This window comes from Haliotis cracherodii, unplaced genomic scaffold, assembly GCF_022045235.1.
Source record: "Haliotis cracherodii isolate W230 unplaced genomic scaffold, xgHalCrac1.p SCAF_2, whole genome shotgun sequence".
Classification (NCBI taxonomy): domain Eukaryota; kingdom Metazoa; phylum Mollusca; class Gastropoda; order Lepetellida; family Haliotidae; genus Haliotis; species Haliotis cracherodii.
In genome coordinates this window covers 61,671,176-61,692,712 of record NW_027266275.1, presented here as the reverse complement: position 1 = coordinate 61,692,712, position 21,537 = coordinate 61,671,176, and the positions used below count along the sequence as shown (strand labels likewise).

General features: G+C 41.1%; 1 protein-coding gene across 1 annotated transcript in view; it reads right to left on the bottom strand.

The window, feature by feature from the left end:
• The window catches only part of LOC139469377 (rhodopsin-like), a 36,807-nt gene extending 17,679 nt beyond the window's left edge, over positions 1-19,128 (bottom strand). Inside the window, exon 1 of the mRNA XM_071251537.1 lies at positions 18,908-19,128. Within this exon, the coding sequence (XP_071107638.1) occupies positions 18,908-19,128 (221 nt within the window). The remainder of the gene's footprint in view (positions 1-18,907) is intronic.
• Between the last annotated feature and the right edge of the window lie 2,409 nt (positions 19,129-21,537).

Genomic DNA, 21,537 nt, shown 5'->3' with positions numbered 1-21,537 from the left:
AACCAGAGAGAGAACAAATGAATTGATTTAAACGGCAGGTTGCAAAGTAATTGAGTTACATCACGGCGTGTCAGTTTAACCTGGAAGGAAACCCTGCAATAACAACATGCTGGAGGCGTTTACTAATTCAGTGAACACCAACAAGCACGTTAAGGTGCTGGGAAATCACGCATCATACTCATGAATCTAGAGTTCCTTTGATCACATAAACATCCGTCTTCTCGGGAACAAATAGAGAACTGCTGTCGCGATGTTAGTGAATGTGTCTCGAAACGCGACCCTTCTTCTGTAAAATAAGCCATTGTGATCGAGAAAAAAAGGTATAAATAAAACCATTCCATAATAAACAAATAATCTCTGCTTACTGAGTCCAGTGTATGATTCTGTGTGTTTAATCACATAAAGTGAGTGAGTATGGTTTTACGCCGCTTTTAACAATGTTCAAGCAATATCACGGCGGGGGACACCAGAAATGGGCTTCACACATTGTACCAATGTCGGGAATCGAACCCGGATCTTCGGCGTTTAGTACTCCGCCGTGATATTGCTGGAATATTGCTAAAAGCGGAGTAAAACCATACTAACTCACTCACTCACTCTTCGGAGTTAAAAACATTTGGTTATGTATCACTATCAATTAGTACAGTAACCATAACCAGGTTAAACAAGGCAACATGTCATTCTAACCTAATTTACAAGCCGTGTAGCCCAAAGTGCCCCTCCATAATTAATGAGTGAGTGAGTGATTTGGGTTTAACGCCGCTTTTAACATTATTCCAGTTATATCACGGCGTGTCAGCTAAATGTGGGAGGAAAGCCCGAAGTGATGCAGGTCTCAGACGTTTACCACTTCGGTGAAACCCACGAGCACGGGTATGGCGCCGGCCCTCCATAACTTATGCTATAGAAGTATTCTTTGATGTTACCATGGTAACTAAACATAGTAACAGTGACGTGTCTTGACCAGCTGACTTAATTGCACCGTGGCCTTCCCTGTGGTGTTCAGGTGATAAGGGGTTAATTGCTTGTAGTTGTTGGTTGCACATCGTCTGTTGGAAGATTGCCGGCTTCATCCAACCCAGCTAACGGAAACCTGACAATGCAGATATTGAAACTGATGCGAGATACGTCTATCAAGTTACAAAGTGCCACAGCGAAAGCGCCACTGACTATGATGAATGTGACATTTCAAGGTATGCATGCGGAGAAGTATGCTTCTAAACACACAACAGACAATGGGTGATCTTCCAGTAACATGACCACCTATTGGGAATATGCTCTAAGAAGAAATGTCTTATAAGCCTTGTTTTAAAAGGCAAAACTCCATATTTTTTAAGCATTCAGCAAAGGTAGAAGCTACTTTACACGCCACCCACCCAACGCACGCATGCACGCATGCACGCACGCACGCATGCACACACCCCCACACCCCCAGAATATCAAATAGTCGATCGGCCCCTAATTGCTACAGGGTCTTGTTCCACATAGCGGACATAGTTGTATAACTATCGCATATTATCTTACGTGAATAACTACGGTCTTAGCACTAAGATCGCCTTAAACAAGGCACAGGGGAATGCCTCAGTGGTTGAACGTCACCTAGATTAGGAGTGTGTACCTAACACTTCTGTAAACCTCCAAGAATGAACAATAGCCAAGCAACACTCCTAAATACCTCGCGTCAAACAAGTCATGGAACCGCTTGGTACTGATAACCCAGCAACGATTGCGGATGACAGATTTATTTTACATAACCAGATGAAAAATCTATACCAGTTAATCTCCGATGATGAAGACTATCAAAGGATGTATGCATTGGGTGTAATATACAGATAAGAAGTCTCAGACTCCTTCTCTTAAAACTGGGAAATCAATAAAATTGAGCAACATCCATTTCTGGTAAACACTGATATAATCCAAACTGGCGAGGGCTTCGCCACGTGCACGTCACGCTTACAAAGTCAATTTGTAGACAGAGATAACGCTATTGTCCATTGCTGTTGACACCGCACGGTAAGGACCTAACCACCTGATGATATCCGCTTGTCATTCCCAAACGGTTTATCTCAGTAATGTTCATTCTGAAACGAAACTACTCGAAGCTTTGGCATTATTCCAAGCTCTTTTTGCAGGTGTTTGAGAGACACTTAAAAGTTCGCTCATAGAAACACAAGATATATAGGATCCACTTCTGTAGCGTATGTACCAGTCATTCCTACCCGTGAAGATCCGCTTACGCTTACCCAGTATACAATACGCTTACCCAGTATTCAACCCGTGAAGATCCGGGGTAGATTAAGTCTTCAGCAACCCATGCATGCCGTAAAAGGCGACTATAGCTTGTCATAAGAGGCGACTAACGGGATCGGGTGGTCAGACTCGCTGACTTGGTTGATGCATGTCATCGTATCCCAATTGCATGGATCGATGCTCGTGTTGTCAATCACAGGATTGTCTGGTCCAGACTCGAATATTTTACAGACCGCCGTCATATAGCCGGAATATTACTGAGTGCGGCGTTAAACAACAAACAAACAAGACACACATACCTAACCATTTTATCGATGGTGTCATCGCTGATTTTCAGTGATCTATCCATCGTTTTCACCACTATTTTGCTTTCACGTCCAGTGGAATCTGTTTCGGCGGATAATCGAGACTGGTTATACTCTGGCGTTGAGGGGCGGTCGGGTAGCCTAGTGGTTAAAGCGTTCGCTCGTCACGCCGAACACCCGGTTTCGATTCTCGACATGGGTACAATGTGTGAAGCCCATTCCTGGTGTCCCCCGCCGTGATATTGCTAGAATATTGCTAAAAGCGTCGTAAAACCATACTCACTCACTCTGGCGTTGACGTTTAGTATGTGAAAGAATTAAGATGAGGCCTAATTTGATCACAAACCTCTTGGATAGGGGAGGTATTTCAATAGATGTAATTAGGACTGGCTCCTTAAAATAATTGATTTTCTTGGTACCGTATAACTGGTACGTTACAAACATTTAAAGATACATCGACCAATTTCTGATTTGTATGTAAGAGTGAGTGAGTGAGTATGGTTTTACGCCGTTTTTAGCAATATCCCAGCAATATCACGGCGGGGGACACCAGAAATGGGCTTCACACCTTGTGCCCATGTGGGGAATCGAACCCAGGTCTTCAGCGTGACGAGCGAACGCTTTAACCACTAGGCTACCCCACCGCCCATTTATGTAAGAAGTCTCGTGGGGATGTTAAGAAACTGCCGTACAAGACATGTTAAATATAGTGCCTGTCGCCCGACGTCGCCCGAATGCGCCCTACGTATGGACAATTGACCTGCCTTTGCATGTGTTTGTGACGGGTGCTACCGGTGGGACAGGATACGCTCCCCTTTTCGCGAACACCTAGTATCATCACTATTTGATAATGATTCATAAACACATGCTCAAGATATAGTCGGAATCGTACTATCGACTCTGCTTTGTGCAGAGATTTCTATTGGATATGGAAAGGGTTTTGTCGCTTTATTTTCAAGAAAGCCCTTAACCCGTAATGGCATGTCTAGCTATGCCAGAATGAAACCTATCGTTGTTGTTAATGTTGGGATGAAATATATAACCAGTGACGATTGCCAGTGTGTCCAGATTATCTTGAACAAGTAAGGATTGTATCATTCCCTTATGCTAAAAATCGATCCCTATGTGAATTAATCACATGTTTTTGAAGAGAAGATCTCCCGTAGGCCGATTTAATTATAAACCTTTAACCGCGTTGATTGAAGCTATATCTATATCCGTTAAATGAACAGTCCATGAACGTTATCTTCCGACAGGCGGAAACAGATGTCTCTCATGAGAAACGTAAGCTTATTCATCATAGTTCTTTGATTTTGCATTAGCTGATCTGAAGTTAGAATATTTAATTTCTTTTTATAAGGTCAATAACAAAAAGACATAGGCTGGTGTCCATTTGACAGCGAGCGCCGATTAGCATCCATTTGGACATGCTACTACCACATCCGTCACCTTTGGGGTTTTGACATCGATTCTTAAAAACGTGATATATTAGTGTATGCTTAGAGAGATGCCAAATCTCTGCTATTTCATGAGGGGATGACGTCGTGTTGGTTACAAACGACGGATGTACAGAATCAATTAAGGATTGACTGTGTATTTTTTCGGTTCATTGAGGTATGAATCGAAAAGCCAATGTGCAAAGTAGCGGAGTCATACAGTTTGCACTTTGGTTTTTCGATTCATACCTCAATGAACCGAAAAGATACACAGTCAATGCTTATAATTAAATTCGACAACATAAACCATGTTTTATCTACAATAGTTTAACCAAAAACAGTTGTATATATCAAAACAGACAAAAATGACGAGATTGATAAACATGCCAGGTGTAGGATTACATACTGTGGCGTGACATGAATCAGGTGATCGTTTAATTTATGCACATAACTTGACACGCCTACACAGTCAGTAGCCAATCAACGGAGAGCAGGATCAGAACAATGTTCATTGGACCTGTCAATTAAGACAAGAGGCCAAAAGAACTGCAACGAAAGACTGTTGCGAACCGGAAGAAATATGCCTGGGAGAAGGCGGCTGTTTCAAATTACATGGTCAGTTTTCGCCAGATTTAAACATTACTTCCGTGATTACGGTAAAACACAGTTGGAAAAATGCCAGTTAGAACTGAAACCCGAAGACATGAAAGTTGAACCGAAAAAAACAGGCGAGCGAGCCTGCACGTTTGCTGTTTCATTCATTCTCGGCCTTCGGTTTCAAAGGTTTGTTTGAAATGAAATGAATATGCATGAAAGTTGCTAAATGTCCTGTGCATGACGATACACGTGAGCAGAAAGGGAATTCCCTCGGCTGTAATATTGGGATTCCCCGACATTCCGAAGTAATAAAAGTAGTGCGCCTCTGTGGGCGTGGCCTATTTTTTACATTCATTGGGAAATGAATGCAATAACACGTGACCAATTCAGCTAATCAGAATGCAGGAATTTCAATGAACACAATGGAAATTTAATTATTGTACAAAGATCAGGGTTTGTGTTACGATCTGAGCGACATAACTTCGATTAAGCCCAAAACAATGTGAAGGAGCCCTATACAGTAAAGCTTTGGTAATAATGGACTGATTGACAATGAAGCATAATCATATGATAGATTAAAGATAATACGAACCGAAACAACATGACTCATATCATCACTTCTGATAACATTTTTTAGCATTTAATTTGGCAGTTTCGGTGCGTCACATCATCCTCGTCCTTCAGTTCCCCAAAGGAATATCTGTAATTTATTGAATCAACCCTTACCATCCGATTCTCATACAACAGGCATGACAGAGGGAAACATGGACTTTCAGTGGGGATAACGTGTTAAGTGTCAGTGCTTACACCAATCTCATTAAAATCAGATCTTGGTTCTGGCTACCGCTGAAGATCCATTAGGGGTCACGTCAGAACGACCTTTAATCAGACCAATCAGAGCGTCGCTTACCAGATCATGAAAGTGACAGTCGGATTGTGATTTCTAATCATGCAACCTCGAAAACTTTAACACGGGGTATTCCGAACGATAGTTACAGCCTTAACGACTGAATCTATACAATCTAGACCATCAATTAGCCATTCCAGAATGTTCTTTAGTTCAGGTTTCAAATTTTTAAACGAGAATTTGTCAAAATATGTTTCGGAGTGTAGTCACCAATTTGAAATTAGTGCCGTAGAGCACGAGCAAGCTGCCTTTTGATTGTCTAATGTCGACTTCTTGTCAGTCATTCCATTGGTCGGTCAAAGTTCGCGCAAGGTCGGCCCGACGTGACCCGTAATAGGGTGCTCTCAGATCTTTGTTTAGCAGTAGCGAGAAGTAAGATCTGATTTCAATGAGATTGTGCTTACATTGATTGAATCATCTGCCACCTTGTCTGCAAGTATCACACGAAATACCAGTGTTCCATTTGTGATCGCCAATTCTGCTTCCCTCCTTGCTGGTCTGCTTCTTTATGCATATGATTTAGGAATGTCGGCTTGGATTGTAAAAAAAAGGGAAAAAAGGAATCGATGGTCTGACACGGTTGTATGATTGTCAGGTACCCATGTGTGGAGTCAAAGAAGAACCTGTGTGGACAATGTAAAAGGAGTGACCTAGAAAATGCAGCAGCGGGAGATCCTAAACGTTTCTGGGACATGATAACGCGTTTGTCTGGACGATCGCATTGATGTACAAGACTGGGGGACTATTTCTCGTCGCTGTATTCTTCACAGACGGGTATTCACGATGATCTTGATAAGGTAGAGGACATCGTGACATGTCAAGGTCGTTATGAACAAGAACTGACATTTGACATATTAGACTCCCCGATCACCATATCCGAACTTACATCAATTTTAAACATAAGGGCTGCAAGTCTTAACAAAATATCTGAATGTCAGTCGGGGTTTCGAAAAGGTTATTCAAGTATTGATAATTGTATTGTATAAACTTCTGTCATTCAGCGTTATCTTTAACGTTAACGTTAAGGAGGTAGATTCTTTTTGGCGTTTATTGATTTCTCTAAAGCATTCGACTCCAATCAGCGGCACTTTCAGTGGAAGCTATTCTACATACATGTTGTGAGTTCTAAAATGGGTTAAATGTTACGGGGTTCGCTCAAACAACAGAGTATCTGGTACATTTGATAGCTTTATGGGTGTGAGGCAAGGGTGTATGATTTGTCCCTTTCTGTTTCAGTTGTTTATAAACGAATTGGTTAATGAAACTGAACAAAGTTGTCGTTTAGCAAAAAGATCACTTTTTGCTAATTTGTCCAGCTTATAACCGTCTTAGGCAAAGTTTTACATCTAAATTGCAAATATTCTGAAGTTTAATACTGCTGTCATCGCACGACCCTATTATCAATATGAATACAGCACAGCAATTGCTGTCAGAACACAAGTACTCCAACTTTGATAACAAGCAATCATATTTAAACTGATATTGTTAAAAACAAAAAACTATGTTGTGTTCTAATCTGTTTGCACCTAAATTGCATTTCGTTACTGCAAAAAAAACCACATATTGAATAAAGGGTGTAAGTAGGGCGTGGCGTGGCGTGGTGTGCCGTGCGTGTGTGGTACGGTGCGTGTGCGCGTGCGGAGCGGTGCGGTGCGGTGCGGTGTGTGCGTGCGTGCGTGCGTGTGTTCGTGAGTTCACTGACATACGTCATAGGGCCTGTAATATTCTGCTGATAACTCATATTTTGTCCAGTGCATTGCTTTTTCTTACTATCGACATTTTCTTTCTTCACTGCTCGCTTTGATCAATAATATATTCTTATGTCAAGTCAATTCCACTAATTGTGAATGACAGTCATATCCAATCCATTTGAAGATATTCGGGTTTCGCAGGTCAATACAGTGCGGGAAACTCGGTAAACTCTGTAGTTTGATGGAATTGTGGCACGCTTGCTCCACAATCAGAGTGCCTGAGTTAGAAATAGTAAGGTACGTGTGTGTTGTGCGGTTGTGTGTTTGGTGCGTTTATGTGATGCCGTGCGTGCGTGTGCGGTGCGGTGCGTGTTTGCTACCAGTTCTCTTCCACTGATTTACCTACGTCCCCCATTCTATACATTCGGATGTGACACATTCTAGACATTCGCGAGTACACTGACGTACGTGATATGGCCTGTAATATGTTGATGCTGACAAATATTTGGCCCACTGTATTGCCTTTTTTTATTATCGACATGTTCTTACTTTATTGCTGGCTTTGATCAGTACTTTATGCTTATGCAAAGTCAACTCCACTAATTGTAGATGGATTTAAGTCATATCCAATCCATTTGCAGATGTTCAAGTTTCGCGAGAAGTTTTTGCAGGTCAGCTCAGTGCGAGAAGCTCGGTAACTGTTATTGTTGTAATTTAGCCACGTTTGATCCAGATAGAAATGTTCTCACGAGATGAAAATTTGTTCAGGATTATTCTAGATTAAAGCAAAAATGTTAACATAGCTGAAACATTAGTTACGCTTAGCTGTAAAACAACTACTGTGATTACGAATACCCTTTGACTCAGAGAACGATAATTTATATCGCGTTTTTAGAGTTGTTTTCGTAGATGGAACTGATTTGTAAAGAAATCACCTTTGGCCTGCGTAACGTAATTGTTATGGCAAGTATACTCAGTATCGAACTGAGAGATTTCCTGGTAGACAAATGGACACTTATTGGAAGAAAGCATGTCAGGCTCTATCTGGTTCAATTTAACATCCTGTTTCCATCCCATGAACTTTAGCTAAAAATATATCATGAAACTAATTTCGAGTTCTTGGCTGGTCGGAAATACATTCCTCGCTTGTTATAATACCACCTTTCGTCCACCGGGACATATGACATTACAACCAGGGTGTTGAAAACAAGACTTTACTGACATGAGTGAGTGAGTGAGTGAGTTGGGTTTAACGCCGCTTTTAATAGTATTCCAGTCATATCGCGACGTGTCAGATTAATGTGGGAGGAAAGCCCGAAGTGATGCAGGTATCAGATGTTTACCACTTCGGTGAAACCCACGAGCACGGGTATGGTGCTGACAAACCTAGAAACATAATTGGGGCGAACCGGGATTCGAACCCATAATCATAGGTTTCTGGCGTGCCCAAGGGACGCAATTCTGCACAGCGAATCGCGGCGCCTTAGACGACTGGGCCATCCGTGCCCCCCTACTGACATGATATATAGAAGAATAAATAAGAATCAATCAAAAGGATATTATCACTTACGTCAAACTAATTTGTTCGTTATTTTAAGAAAGTGGACGATTCTCTGCGTGAAGATTAGCTGTGAAAACCCACTGAGGTCATTACAGTTAGTTTGTTGATTTAAAAGATTAACTATAGGCCAATACTTTTTTGCATGTTTAAAAATGGCATTACAACCAGGGAATTGGAACGTTTGTTCTGATACAAACCCATTGGCACTGGCATTATAACCAAGAAATATTGAACTACGGCTATCCGTTTTAAGAAAAGTATGGCATTATAACAAGGGTGGCATTAAAACCGGGATGGCCTGTATTGTGAAAGCTCAATTCAATTGACAAGAGAATTGTTAGGTCGCGATGGTTGTACATCTAGCCGATTATAAAGCTTAAATGCACCTTTCACACAAATATATCCAATGTTAGCTTCAATGATAATTCATATCTCTTATATGGGGGCGGTCGGGTAGCCTTGTGGTTAAAGTGTTCGCTCGTCACGCCGAAGACCCGGGTTCGATTCCCGACATGGGTACAATGTGTGAAGCACATTTCTGGTTCCCCGCCGTGATATTGCTGGAATATTGTTAAAAGCGGCGTAAAACCATACTCACTCACTAACTCATATCTCTTATTCTTATGCCCAGGGTATTCACCTTACTTACTTACTTACTTACTTACTTACTTACTTACTTACTTACTTACTTTAGATGAGTCGGGTAGGTTGTTGTATTTCCTGACAGACATGTACAAGTATATATGAGATTGAGATCTTCATGTGACCAGTGTCAAGAAACTAATCACATGTATATAAAACGTCAACTCCTGAAATAACAAGTCTCAAGTATCCGCCAAGAGATTCCTTTAGATGTAAAAGGCAAAATATTCATTAGCGGAACTTTGATGTATGTGATTAATCAGACACGGAGAGGAGAGTGTTTATCTAAGAGATAAACCAAGTAGCAATGGTGGCCCCGGGTTTCAAGTTCCACGTGATATGCAATCGGATGGAGGCCACATATACCTGAATGTCTGAAGATTGACTCTAGGACAGTAGCCGGAATAAATACATTATAGTCATGGTCATTGAACGTTTCATTTAATACTATTCAAATATTTACATGTGGTGTGGACCGCCTCCGTGGTCTAGTGGGAGAGCTTCAGGGAAACGTCAGGGGTTCGATCCCCGACCGCGTCATACCAAAAGACGTTAAAAGATGATACTTGTTGTTACCCTGTCTGGCGCGCGGCATTAAAGGGCTAAAACAAGGACTGGTCGGCTCGGAGTCAGTATACTGTGTCTGAGTGGGGTATTCATGTTAAACTGCGGCATGGTATCTCATTGAGCTAGCACTATAAATCGGCATCAGTCCGGACTAGTGCAAGCAGCCACACACACACGTGCATGCACGTGGCTATATAAGTGCGATAATCTTGGACGCGACGTTAAACCCAATTTCACCTGACATCACCCAGGGTAGAATAGGTCTTCAGCAACCCATGCTTGTCGTAAGAGGAGACTTACGGGATTGGTTGGTCAGGCTCGCTGACTTGGTTGATGCATGTGGTGTGATATCACTGCCTACCCCAAGAAAGTTGTCACACCGTATTTGTCGACATGTGTGCATCTAAACGAAACGGAGTCATGGCCATAGAGACTATTATCACAGCCAGATGCTAACGCCTATCTCTATTATTGTGTTATTAATATGAAAACACATATTTACATATTTATTACTTGTTACCTAAACTATATGTTTCAAAGTATTAATTGACTACCTAAACCATAAGTTTTCAAGTATTAATTGACTACCTAAACCACAAGTTTCCAAGTATTAATTGATTACCTGAACTATATGTTGAAAGTATTAATTGACTACCTAAACTATATGTTGCCAAGTATTGATTATCCACCTAAACTACATGTTTCCAAGTATTAACTGACTACCTAAACTTTATGTTTCCCAGTATTAATTGACTACCTAAACTATATGTTGCCAAGTATTAATTGACTACCTAAACTATAAGTTTCACAGTATTAATTGACTGCCTAATCTATATGTTTCCAAGTATTAATTGACTACCATAAGCTAAAGGTTTCAAAGTATAAATTGACAACCTAAACTACATGTTTCCAAGTATTAAATGACCACCTAAATTCCAATGCCACATACAATTATATGGAAGGGAGTTGCCCATGCCGAAAAACACCAAAACACGTAGGCTTTGAGCTAAATTCCAACTTCAATTCTTTGGAGAGCACAATAAATGCTTCCTCAAAAGTGCAACCTTCCACGATGATGCTTATTAAGTCTGGCTGTCATTCTGAAGGTCTTAATCCACTCACGAGTGCAAAATCTAATTCGTTCTGTCAGCAATCCCCGGGCACTCTTTGGCTGTGAACTTTGGACCAACGTATCCAAACGTGAACAAATCTTACCTGAAAGATCGCAACGCGTCTGTTTCAAGATGTGCCAAGGCCTGCCTAGAAGAACAAGGACTGACATCTGTAATACACTAATAGGGTGGCATTCTTTGGAATTTCTTATCAACACAAGGAAATTGTTCTTTCTTGGAAACCTATGCAACCGCCCGAACCATTTTCTAGCCATGCCCACTCAGTTCGACGCCGCATTCGAAGATGCATTGAACGGTCCCGTATTGAACGGTCTGGGCCGTCGTCACCTTAAAGTTGTAACCAATGTTGTTGATCGAATACTGGACGAATGACCCCTCGTCAAGAAATGTCCCTGTTGGAGGTCAAGGACTTTGTTGTTGAATTAGTAAATTCGCATTTTACTGTTCTGAATGATGAATTTCTACAATACAATTGTTATTGCTGCTTCAAATTGTGTTGGTAATATTTTATCCTAGAAATATCGTTGGAAACGTTTCTTTTGGCCGTCAGTTTACATAAATTATCATCATTACCCACCTCATCTGGTGAAATTGATACACACGTCATATGATGCTATCTATCCATTCATCACAATAGTGATATCTATCATACATTATTTGGGTGTTCAAAGGAGAGTTCCCAAGTGCTCATCATAGAATTTGCTCACATGAACTGCGGTTTTCATCAGCTGATACAACACTTGTCCTTTGATATAATCACTACACTTGCCCTTTTTATATACCATACTATACTATGTTATACCATACCATACCATACCATACCATACCATACCATACCATACCATACCATGCCATACCATACCATACTGATGATGTATATATGTATTAGTCGTCCTTGGAAATAATCCACTACATGCACTTGTCATATACTGAACTATACTGAGAATATATTATATACAAATACAAGATATCAAATATCAAATACACATAATATTCATGCCATGTTCACAAAATCATGGAGTTTTACATTGAATGTGTCTTGTACGGCATATTCTTTCTTCAATGCTAGCGGGGCGGTCGGGTAGCCTAGTGGTTAAAGCGTTCGCTCGTCACGCTGAAGACCCGGGTTCGATTCCCGACATGGGTACAATGTGTGAAGCCTATTTCTGGTGTCCCCCGCCGTGATATTGCTGGAATATTGCTAAAAGCGGCGTAAAACCAAACTCACTCACTCACTCACTTCAATGCTAGCATTGTATCGTCTAAACTGTGACAACTTGGCAAGCCCTTGACATCAAACATTGACATCAAACACACGGCTGCGGCTCGGAGCGGGAGTAATTAGTAGCATCATCACCTCCAGGAACAACGGTATAACAAGAACAGTGAGACCAACGGCTGCGTCACAGCTGACTAATGACTTCGGCAGGAAAGATCAGATAGTCCCTTAGGCACCTACTCTTGTTGTTACCTCGAATAATAATTTGTCTAAATATTGGAATCATGTCAACTATCAACAGTTTTAACTGGAATTAAATGCTGAATGTGCCTAACGTGAAAACGCTACTCACTACATCTCACGTATGCAATTCCTATAAAAAATAAAATTCTAAAAAAAATATATGTAAGTTTAAAACTCTTCGGCAAGCCTCAGAGTGTTAACCTTTTATCAAATCGTGTGGACATATTTCATATAAAAATGAGATTCTCTATGACCAAAATTTGACAGATGTCATGTCGTCAAGTTTGTCAACAAATTCCAAACCAAACAAACAAACAAAACCAGATCTGGAAACACTTGAAGGAAGACAATTATGGGATATTATCGATCTGACAATGCATGTAAAAGCAATTTTTGTTTTAATTTCGTATTTTTCTTCATTTCAACCGAACACGAAAACGTAAAGACAATTTCTGACCATACACAATAAGCACTACTGCAACTTAATGAGTCCTGGCATGTCAATGGTGAAGCTTAAGATGTTGTTGTTGCAGAAAAATATTCCTATTCACGCTAAATAATTAATAATTACTGTCATATTTAGTCTGTCAGATTGTCGTATTGTACAGATAGGCTTATCTCTCGGCAGGATGTAGAAGCCAGCCATTAACAGCCATTAACAGACACAAAGGCATCTACCAATCGCAACCCAGCGTGTACACTCCTGACCTGTCGCCCTATCATTAACCACAAATGGCCATCTTGCTTATCTCCTTGTTATGTTGTTACCACAGTCTGCCCTTTGTTATAACACCAAGCCCTGTCACGACATGTTAATGGTATATACGCTTTTGTTCATCCCATTGGCTTCAACGTAAGATTGCTATCTTTGTACATTACTCCTACCTCGTGTAAATATAACAGCATATATGTTTTAACTAAATACGCAATATTAACACAATACGCTTACTCGGCAATCAACCCGTGAACATGCGGGGTAGAATAGGTCTTCAGCAACCCATGCTTGCCGTGAAAGGCGACTTTGCTCACAGTAAGAGGCGACTAACGGGATCGGGTGGTCAGGCTTGCTGACTTGGTTGATGCATATCATCGTATTCCAATTGCGTGGATTGATGCTCATGATATCAATCACTGGATTGTCTGGTCCAGACTCGATTATTTACAGACCGCCGTCATATAGCTGGAATATTGCTGAGTGCGGCGTTAAACAACAAACAAACAAACAATACTCAAGGGACAAGAAGTAGCCCTGAGATGTTAAAAATAAGCTTTTATCAATGAAAGTGTCATGACTTCATGGTCTTCCAACGTCTAAGTGCCTATCAGATACTTAAAATCCACAAAGCTGTTATCTGTTGGTGACGCATTTGCCACCAGTCACACATATCAAATCAATCTACCTGTAAAAAACTGTAATTGCCTTTTCTGATAAGTTTAAACATTTGTTTTGCTATGGACCAACGTCGCAGGAAACTGTTTTAACCCAATGTAGGTGTTCTTGTGGGCATTTCAACCAAGGCCGCCGACGTAACGAGTGGACGCTTTAACAAGCAACAGGTCGACTCGTGGTTGTGTGAGTGAGAAGGGATCAGCAATAGTCCTGCCATATCGGGGGACACCAGGAACTCTCGTTTTCGACGTGACGAGACAACGCTTTAACCACCACGCTTACGATCGCCCCCGGTGTTCTGGAAACGCCCACGTGATCTATTATATAGACGTCCCGTTAACCGTTATCAAAAAAAAGTAATGGCAGTAAAAAGCTGCAATTCTGCTGATGCTTCGTTCAGCAAACAGCCAGTCAACCAGTCCCACTGCCTGATCGATATAACACAGGACAGACGCACTTAATTTTTGCTATCCAATGTTTAGGCTAGCCTACATACCCTGATGTATTAATCGTATCATACGTCATCTACCGTGGAACGGTATTAACAAAAACGATTCGATTGTTTACCAATCCATTTTCATATTTTTGTAAAAATAAATATAGTCAGAATCATCTGAATATGTTTATTTGAAATAATATTTATTTTCTTGAAACGCGTTTTTCTAAAAAAAACACACTATTGTTACATATCCACAAACCAATTACTCCAACTAACAAATTCATTGAACTATGGACAACAGGTCCATATTTCACAAATATTAGCTCTACATCAATGAAAGGTACTTAATATAAATGTATAAAACCGAACGTCATTTTACTTTTAACAGTTTCATGTCACTGACAATCAAAAATCAATTAGTTCATATATTTATTAAAAGTAAAACCAAATATATATGTGTGTTATGAGCGTAATACTAAGGAAAGAATACATACAAAACGTATGCCCCACATTTACTATTACAAATTTACGATAACAAACAACTAAAAAACACACATGTATGCCTGTTCCTTTATCCTTGAACCATCGCATGATATGGGTGACTGACACCTAACAATCACCTTCCCAGTAGGGCAGTAATGCTGTTATATACTCCTGCTCCAGTGCGTGTGGTACAGGTGTGATCCAAGGGTGTTGCCACGCAGTGTTAGGCTCATCCGGTTACAGAGCATGAGTGGCAGTATTCGTATTTCAGTCACAATAAAGAATGAAAAATATTCCAGTAAAATGAAAGCGACACATTTGCGGACATACACTGACGAATCGCTGTATAAGATACAGCGACGCCATAAGACGTGATGTAAACAGGCAGTCGTGATCTCCTATAGTGGTGACATAATTATTATGCAGCTATAAAAGTGTGGCGTCACGAAAGAGTATCTATTATGTAGCTGTACCGTTAGATAGTGGCGTCATGAATGTTTATGTTATGTAGCTGTTCCGTCAGAGAGCGGCGTCATGAAAGTTTATGTTATGTAGCTGTACCGTCAGAGAGCGGCGTCACGAAAGTTGATGTTATGTAGCTGTTCCGTCAGAGAACGGCGTCATGAAAGTTTATGTTATGTAGCTGTACCAGAGAGCAGCGTCATGAAAGTTTATGTTATGTATCTGTTCCGTCAGAGAACGGCGTCATGAAAGCTTATGTTATGTAGCTGTACCGTTAGAGAGCGGCGTCATGAACGTTTATGTTACGTGGCTATACCGTCAGGGAGCGGCGTCATGAGGTTTGTTATGTAGCTGTACCGTCAGAGAGCGGCGTCATGAACGTTTATGTTATGTAGCTGTACCTTCAGAGAGCGGCGTCATGAAAGTTTATGTTATGTAGCTGTACCTTCAGAGAGTGGCGTCATGAAAGTACGTGTGTTATGTATCTGTATCATCAGAGAGCGGCGTTATGAAAGTACGTGTGTTATGTAGCTGTACCAGAGAGCGGCGTCATGGAAGTTTATGTTATGTAACTGTATCGTTAGATAGTGGCGTCATGAAAGTTGGTGTATTATGTAGCTGTACCGTCAGCGAGCGGCGTCATGAAAATTTATGTTATGTAGCTGTACCAGAGAACGGCGTCATGAAAGCTTATGTTATGTATCTGTTCCGTCAGAGAACGGCGTCATGAAAGTTTATGTTATGTAGCTGTACCGTTAGAGAGCGGCGTCATGAATGTTTATGTTACGTGGCTATACCGTCAGAGAGCGGCGTCATGAAAGTTTATGTTATGTAGCTGTACCGTCAGAGAGCGGCGTCATGACAGTTTATGTTACGTGGCTATACCGTCAGAGAGCGGCGTCATGACAGTTTATGTTGCGTAGCTGTACCTTGAGAGAGTGGCGTCATGAAAGTACGTGTGTTATGTATCTGTATCATCAGAGAGCGGCGTTATGAAAGTACGTGTGTTATGTAGCTGTACCAGAGTGCGGCATCATGAAAGTTTATGTTATGTAGCTGTACCGTCAGAAAACGGCGTCATGAAAGTTTATGTTATGTAGCTGTTCCGTCAGAGAACGGGGTCATGAAAGCTTATGTTATGTAACTGTACCGTCAGAGAGCGGCGTCATGACAGTTTATGTTATGTATCTGTTCCGTCAGAGAGCGGCGTCATGAAAGCTTATGTTATGTAGCTATACCGTTAGAGAGCGGCGTCATGAACGTTTATGTTACGTTGCTTTACCGTCAGAGAGCGGCGTCATGAAAGTTTATGTTATGTAGCTGTACCTTCAGAGAGCGGCGTCATGACAGTTTATGTTGCGTTGCTGTACCTTCAGAGAGTGGCGTCATGAAAGTACGTGTGTTATGTATCTGTATCATCAGAGAGCGGCGTTATGAAAGTACGTGTGTTATGTAGCTGTACCAGAGAGCGGCGTCATGGAAGTTTATGTTATGTAGCTGTATCGTTAGATAGTGGCGTCATGAAAGTTGGTATCTGATGTAGCAGTACCATTAGCGAGAGGCGTCACAAAAGTTTATGTTATATAGCTGTACCATCAGAGAGCGGCGTCATGAAAGTTTATGTTATATAGCTGTACCGTCAGGGCGGCTTCATGAAAGTTTGTTATGTAGCTGTACCATCAGAGAGCGGCGTCATGAAAGTTAAGTTATGTAGCTGTACCGTCAGGGCGGCGTCATGAAAGTTTATGTTATGCAGCTGTACCGTCAGAGAGCGGCGTCATGAAAGTTAATGTTATGTAGCTGTACCGTCAGCGAGCAGAGTCATGAAAGTTTATGTTATGTAGCTGTACCGTCAGCTGACGAATAATCTGCACGCTTTCAACGGAAACACGGTTTAGCGAATTTGGTTATGCCGCATGTTAAACTGTCTGACATAAAGTTACAGTGTCACTCAAATATGATTGCCTGTTGCTTCAGGATGAGATCAAAAGGCTTGACTCCCAATCCTCCTAATCAGGTATCGATTTTTGTCAAATCCGAGGCGTGACAAACATCAGTAATACCACTGGTGCTTCAAATTCGGATTTTACTGGCGCCAGTGGGAGTGCCTTAAACGCATCGTGTTAAAATTATACATATGTTTATTCAAACATAAGAATAATTAACAATAGGAACGCGGTGCCCAGTAACACAATATATTTTTTAATAAAAAGTCCAATTGGTGCAAGTGACAAACCACTTTATGAAAACACAACAGAGTGATATGCTATGTGTCCGGGAGGGAATAAATCGCTGAATGTGATGAAGCCATCTGCTTCTATACGCATGGACATTTTACACAGTGTAACCTATGACTGTAATCTGATATTTCTCACTAATAGACACACACAGAAGCTGTACATATGAACGTTATCAAGTTACAAGAGTCAAATAGGGCACGTTTCGACTAAATAATTAAGTAGTAAAGGACATTTGTCTTCAGCAAACCATTCTCCTCGAATAAGCGACTATCCTTGTAGTAAGATCATCTGGTAGTCATTCTCGCTGACTCAGTTGATGCATGTCATCGTATTCCAGCTGCGTAATCGAAGCTCATTATGTCAATCACTGGATTGTCTGGTCCAGTCTCGATTATTGACTGACCGCCGTCATACAGCTGGAATGTTGCTGAGTGCGGCGTTGAACAACAACAACAACAACAACAACAATAATAATGAAACATATTACACACTAGCTTGATGCGTATTTCCGTATGGTATATAAATAACATAAATAAGATAAACAGCTCAAGGAAAACAAGGCATGCTTATTGTGCGACAATGGGTCAGTGGTGTCTCCTTCCTCTATGAATAGTCAGCGTGATCGAATCTACCATTTCAATTGGTTCCCCAATACCGCTTTCAGATTTTTTTAATCAAGGGGTATCGTGACCCATAACCCACGAAGCATGTGGCATTCGATACACCATGCACCTTGGAAGCGTTGATGAAGTTTCAGAAGCAACATTCTGAAAGATTATCCTTGCTTTGAAAGGGATATTACTGGAATAGTGTTAAAAGCGGCGTTAAACCCAACTCACTCACTCATTTATATGTCCATTTAAGACAAATCAAAATATAAGTATTTGTACAATCAATAATAGCTGATGATGTTCCAGTCTTCAACATTTTGTTTGTTTGTCTGTTGTTTAACGCCGCACATAGCAATATTCCAGCTATATGACGGCGATCTGTAAATAATCGAGTCTGGACCAGACAATCAAGTGATTAACATCATGAGCATCGATCTACCAAATTGGGATACGATGACATGCATCAAGTCAGCAAGTCTGACCACCCGATCCCGTTAGTCGCCTCTTATGACAAGCTTGAGTTGCTTCAACATTCGCTCTGAAAGGTACATCATATTATTGGATAGTTACACCACATATACTCTAGAGGAATAGAGGAATACTTTCATCCTGTCCGTAGATCAGGGTCAGTTAACATGTTTATATAGACGTGTGCGTTTACGTGTGCATGTACATATGCATGCGCGTGTACGCGTGCGGTCGACAGATAAATCAGACTTTATCAGACTTACCTGAGGAATAGGCAGATAACGGTGCCGTTGCCAATGATGCCAATGACGCCCATGACGGCTACACAAACCCCAATGACCACGTACACCCAGGCTGGGGTATGATCCACACTGGACAACAACGTCGTTGTGTTGTCGGTGACGTTCTCAGAGATATTGTGCCACAGCGGGTCAGGAAAGTTTCCACACCCCATGCTAGATGCAGTGGCAACATCGCTTGTCATGTCTACAAACCTACATGATTTACCTTGTCTGCACTTTCATCGTTCGCCATGTGTATGAAATCCTCTTTTTACATGAAAATCATCGGCATAACTCTTTAAGTCACACGATCCTAGTATCCGAGTTGAAGAATGAGCTGACCCCCCTGTCGTGCCATGGATGCAACTGTACTGAGGGAGCGGTGAGGCACCAGCTGATTAAGTGACCGATCCTCGATCAATACCAGCATCCCACTCACTCGCTATCGCTTGCTCACTACTGGCGGGTTTGTTGGTCCTGAGTTACCTCCCCTTCATCTCTTTGATTCACAGGGCTCTTGTGAATAACGTGAGAGTGTTTTCATTTCGGAGTGTTGATTGTGGTATTTACTATTTGTAAGGCACTACACAATTTCCCTGTGTTAAATACGTATTTCGTCATACTGTGTTACGACTATTTGCAAATGTACATAGTTTTGGGAACATTTTTTTTAGATTAAGATTCAGGGTTACTTCGAAAAAGGCATTATTTGTTGATTATATATGCAATGCTTTCCCGGGTATGCACGATTACTGTCGTCAGTGTTCGAAATAGACAGCGGCCACCGGATGGCCCTGTCGTCTAAGGCGCCGCGAGTCGCTGTGCAGAGTTGCTCCTTTTGGCACGCCAGAAACCTATGATTATGGGTTCGAATCCCGGTTCGACCCGATTATGTTTTTAGGTTTGTCAGCACCATACCCGTGCTCGTGAGTTTCACCGAAGTGGTAAACGTCTGAGACCTACATCACTTCGGGCTTTCCTCCCACATTAAGCTGACACGCCGTGATATAACTGGAATACTAATACTACTAAAAGCGGCGTTAAACCCAACTCACTCACTCACTCGAAATAGACATCGGCCCGTAGCCCCGAGGCCGACAGATTTGTTCTCGGGTTGATAGTTTTCAATTTCAGCAGGACCTTATGGCTTGCCCTTTATTTAAGCATTTATTTATTAAGCATTATTTAAGTAATGTGATAAACATAACTTTCATATTTATAAACAGTTGGATAAGACCTTTCAAATGGTCAATGGCATGTAGTCGCAAAGATGTTTTACAATTTGATAATTTCCTTGATAAATGTAGCCTTCATCTATCACCACAGAGTCTGGTTGACTGGTTGTTTTGTAATTTATATTGCAAGAGTATGTCTCCCTGCCTCAGCTAAAATGTTTGTGCCTACAGTTTTTCCACTGGGCCTACAGTTTTTTCCACTGGGCCTACAGTTTTTCCACTGGCTTACAGTTTTTCCACTGGACCTACAGTTTTTCCACTGGACCTACAGTTTTTCCACTGGGCCTACAGTTTTTCCACTAGACCTACAGTTTTTCCACTGGCCTACAGTTTTTCACCTGGACCTACAGTTTTTCCACTGGGCCTACATTTTTCCCGCTGGGCCTACATTTTTCTTTAAATGTGCTGGCCGTTAGGGCTCTCAGTGTTCTCTGCTAGTTTCACACACTGACTGTTAGTCAAACACATTAATTGAAAGCACATTCGGAGGATTACTGTTCGTTAAATGCATTACCTGAAAGCATATCCGGACAATTACAGTTGGTCAAATATTTATTGAGGGGACTTTCGGAAGGCAGTTGGTCAAACACATAAGTTGAGAGTGGATCCGGACGATTACTTTTAGTCAATTATATGAATTGAAAGCACATCCGGACGATTACTGTTGTCAAACACATAAATTGAGAGCACATCCGGACAATTACTGTTGTCAAACACATAAATTGAAAGCACATCCGGACAATTACTGTTGGTCAAACACATAAATTGAAAGCACATCCGGACAATTACTGTTGTCAAACACATAAATTGAAAGCACATCCGGACAATTACTGTTGGTCAAACACATAAAATGAAAGCACATTCGGACGAAAGCAGATGGACAAACACATAAGTTGAGAGTAGATCCGGACGATTACTTTTAGTCAAATATATAAATTGAAAACACATCCGGACGAATACTGTAAATTTGTTGGTTAAAGACAGAAATTGAAATCACATCCGGACGAAAGCAGATGGTCAAACACATAAAGTTAAAGTGCATCCACACAAGGAGAGTTGGTCAAACTCAATATTTGAAAGCACATCCAGACGAACACAGTTGGTCGAAATTTTAAGAGACATACTTCAAGAGACATCCGGACGATTTCTGTTGGTTAAACATATAAATTGAAAAAACATACGGACGAATGCAGATGGACAAAAAAAATAATTGAAAGTCTATCCGCACAAGGGCAGTTGGTCAAATACATTAATTGAAAGCACATCCGGACGAATACTGTTGGTCAAACACATTAAATGAAAGTGGATCCGGATAGATTGCATTTGGTAATATCAGATAAATATATATGACGCGTTACAAATTGTAAGTCTGTAGTG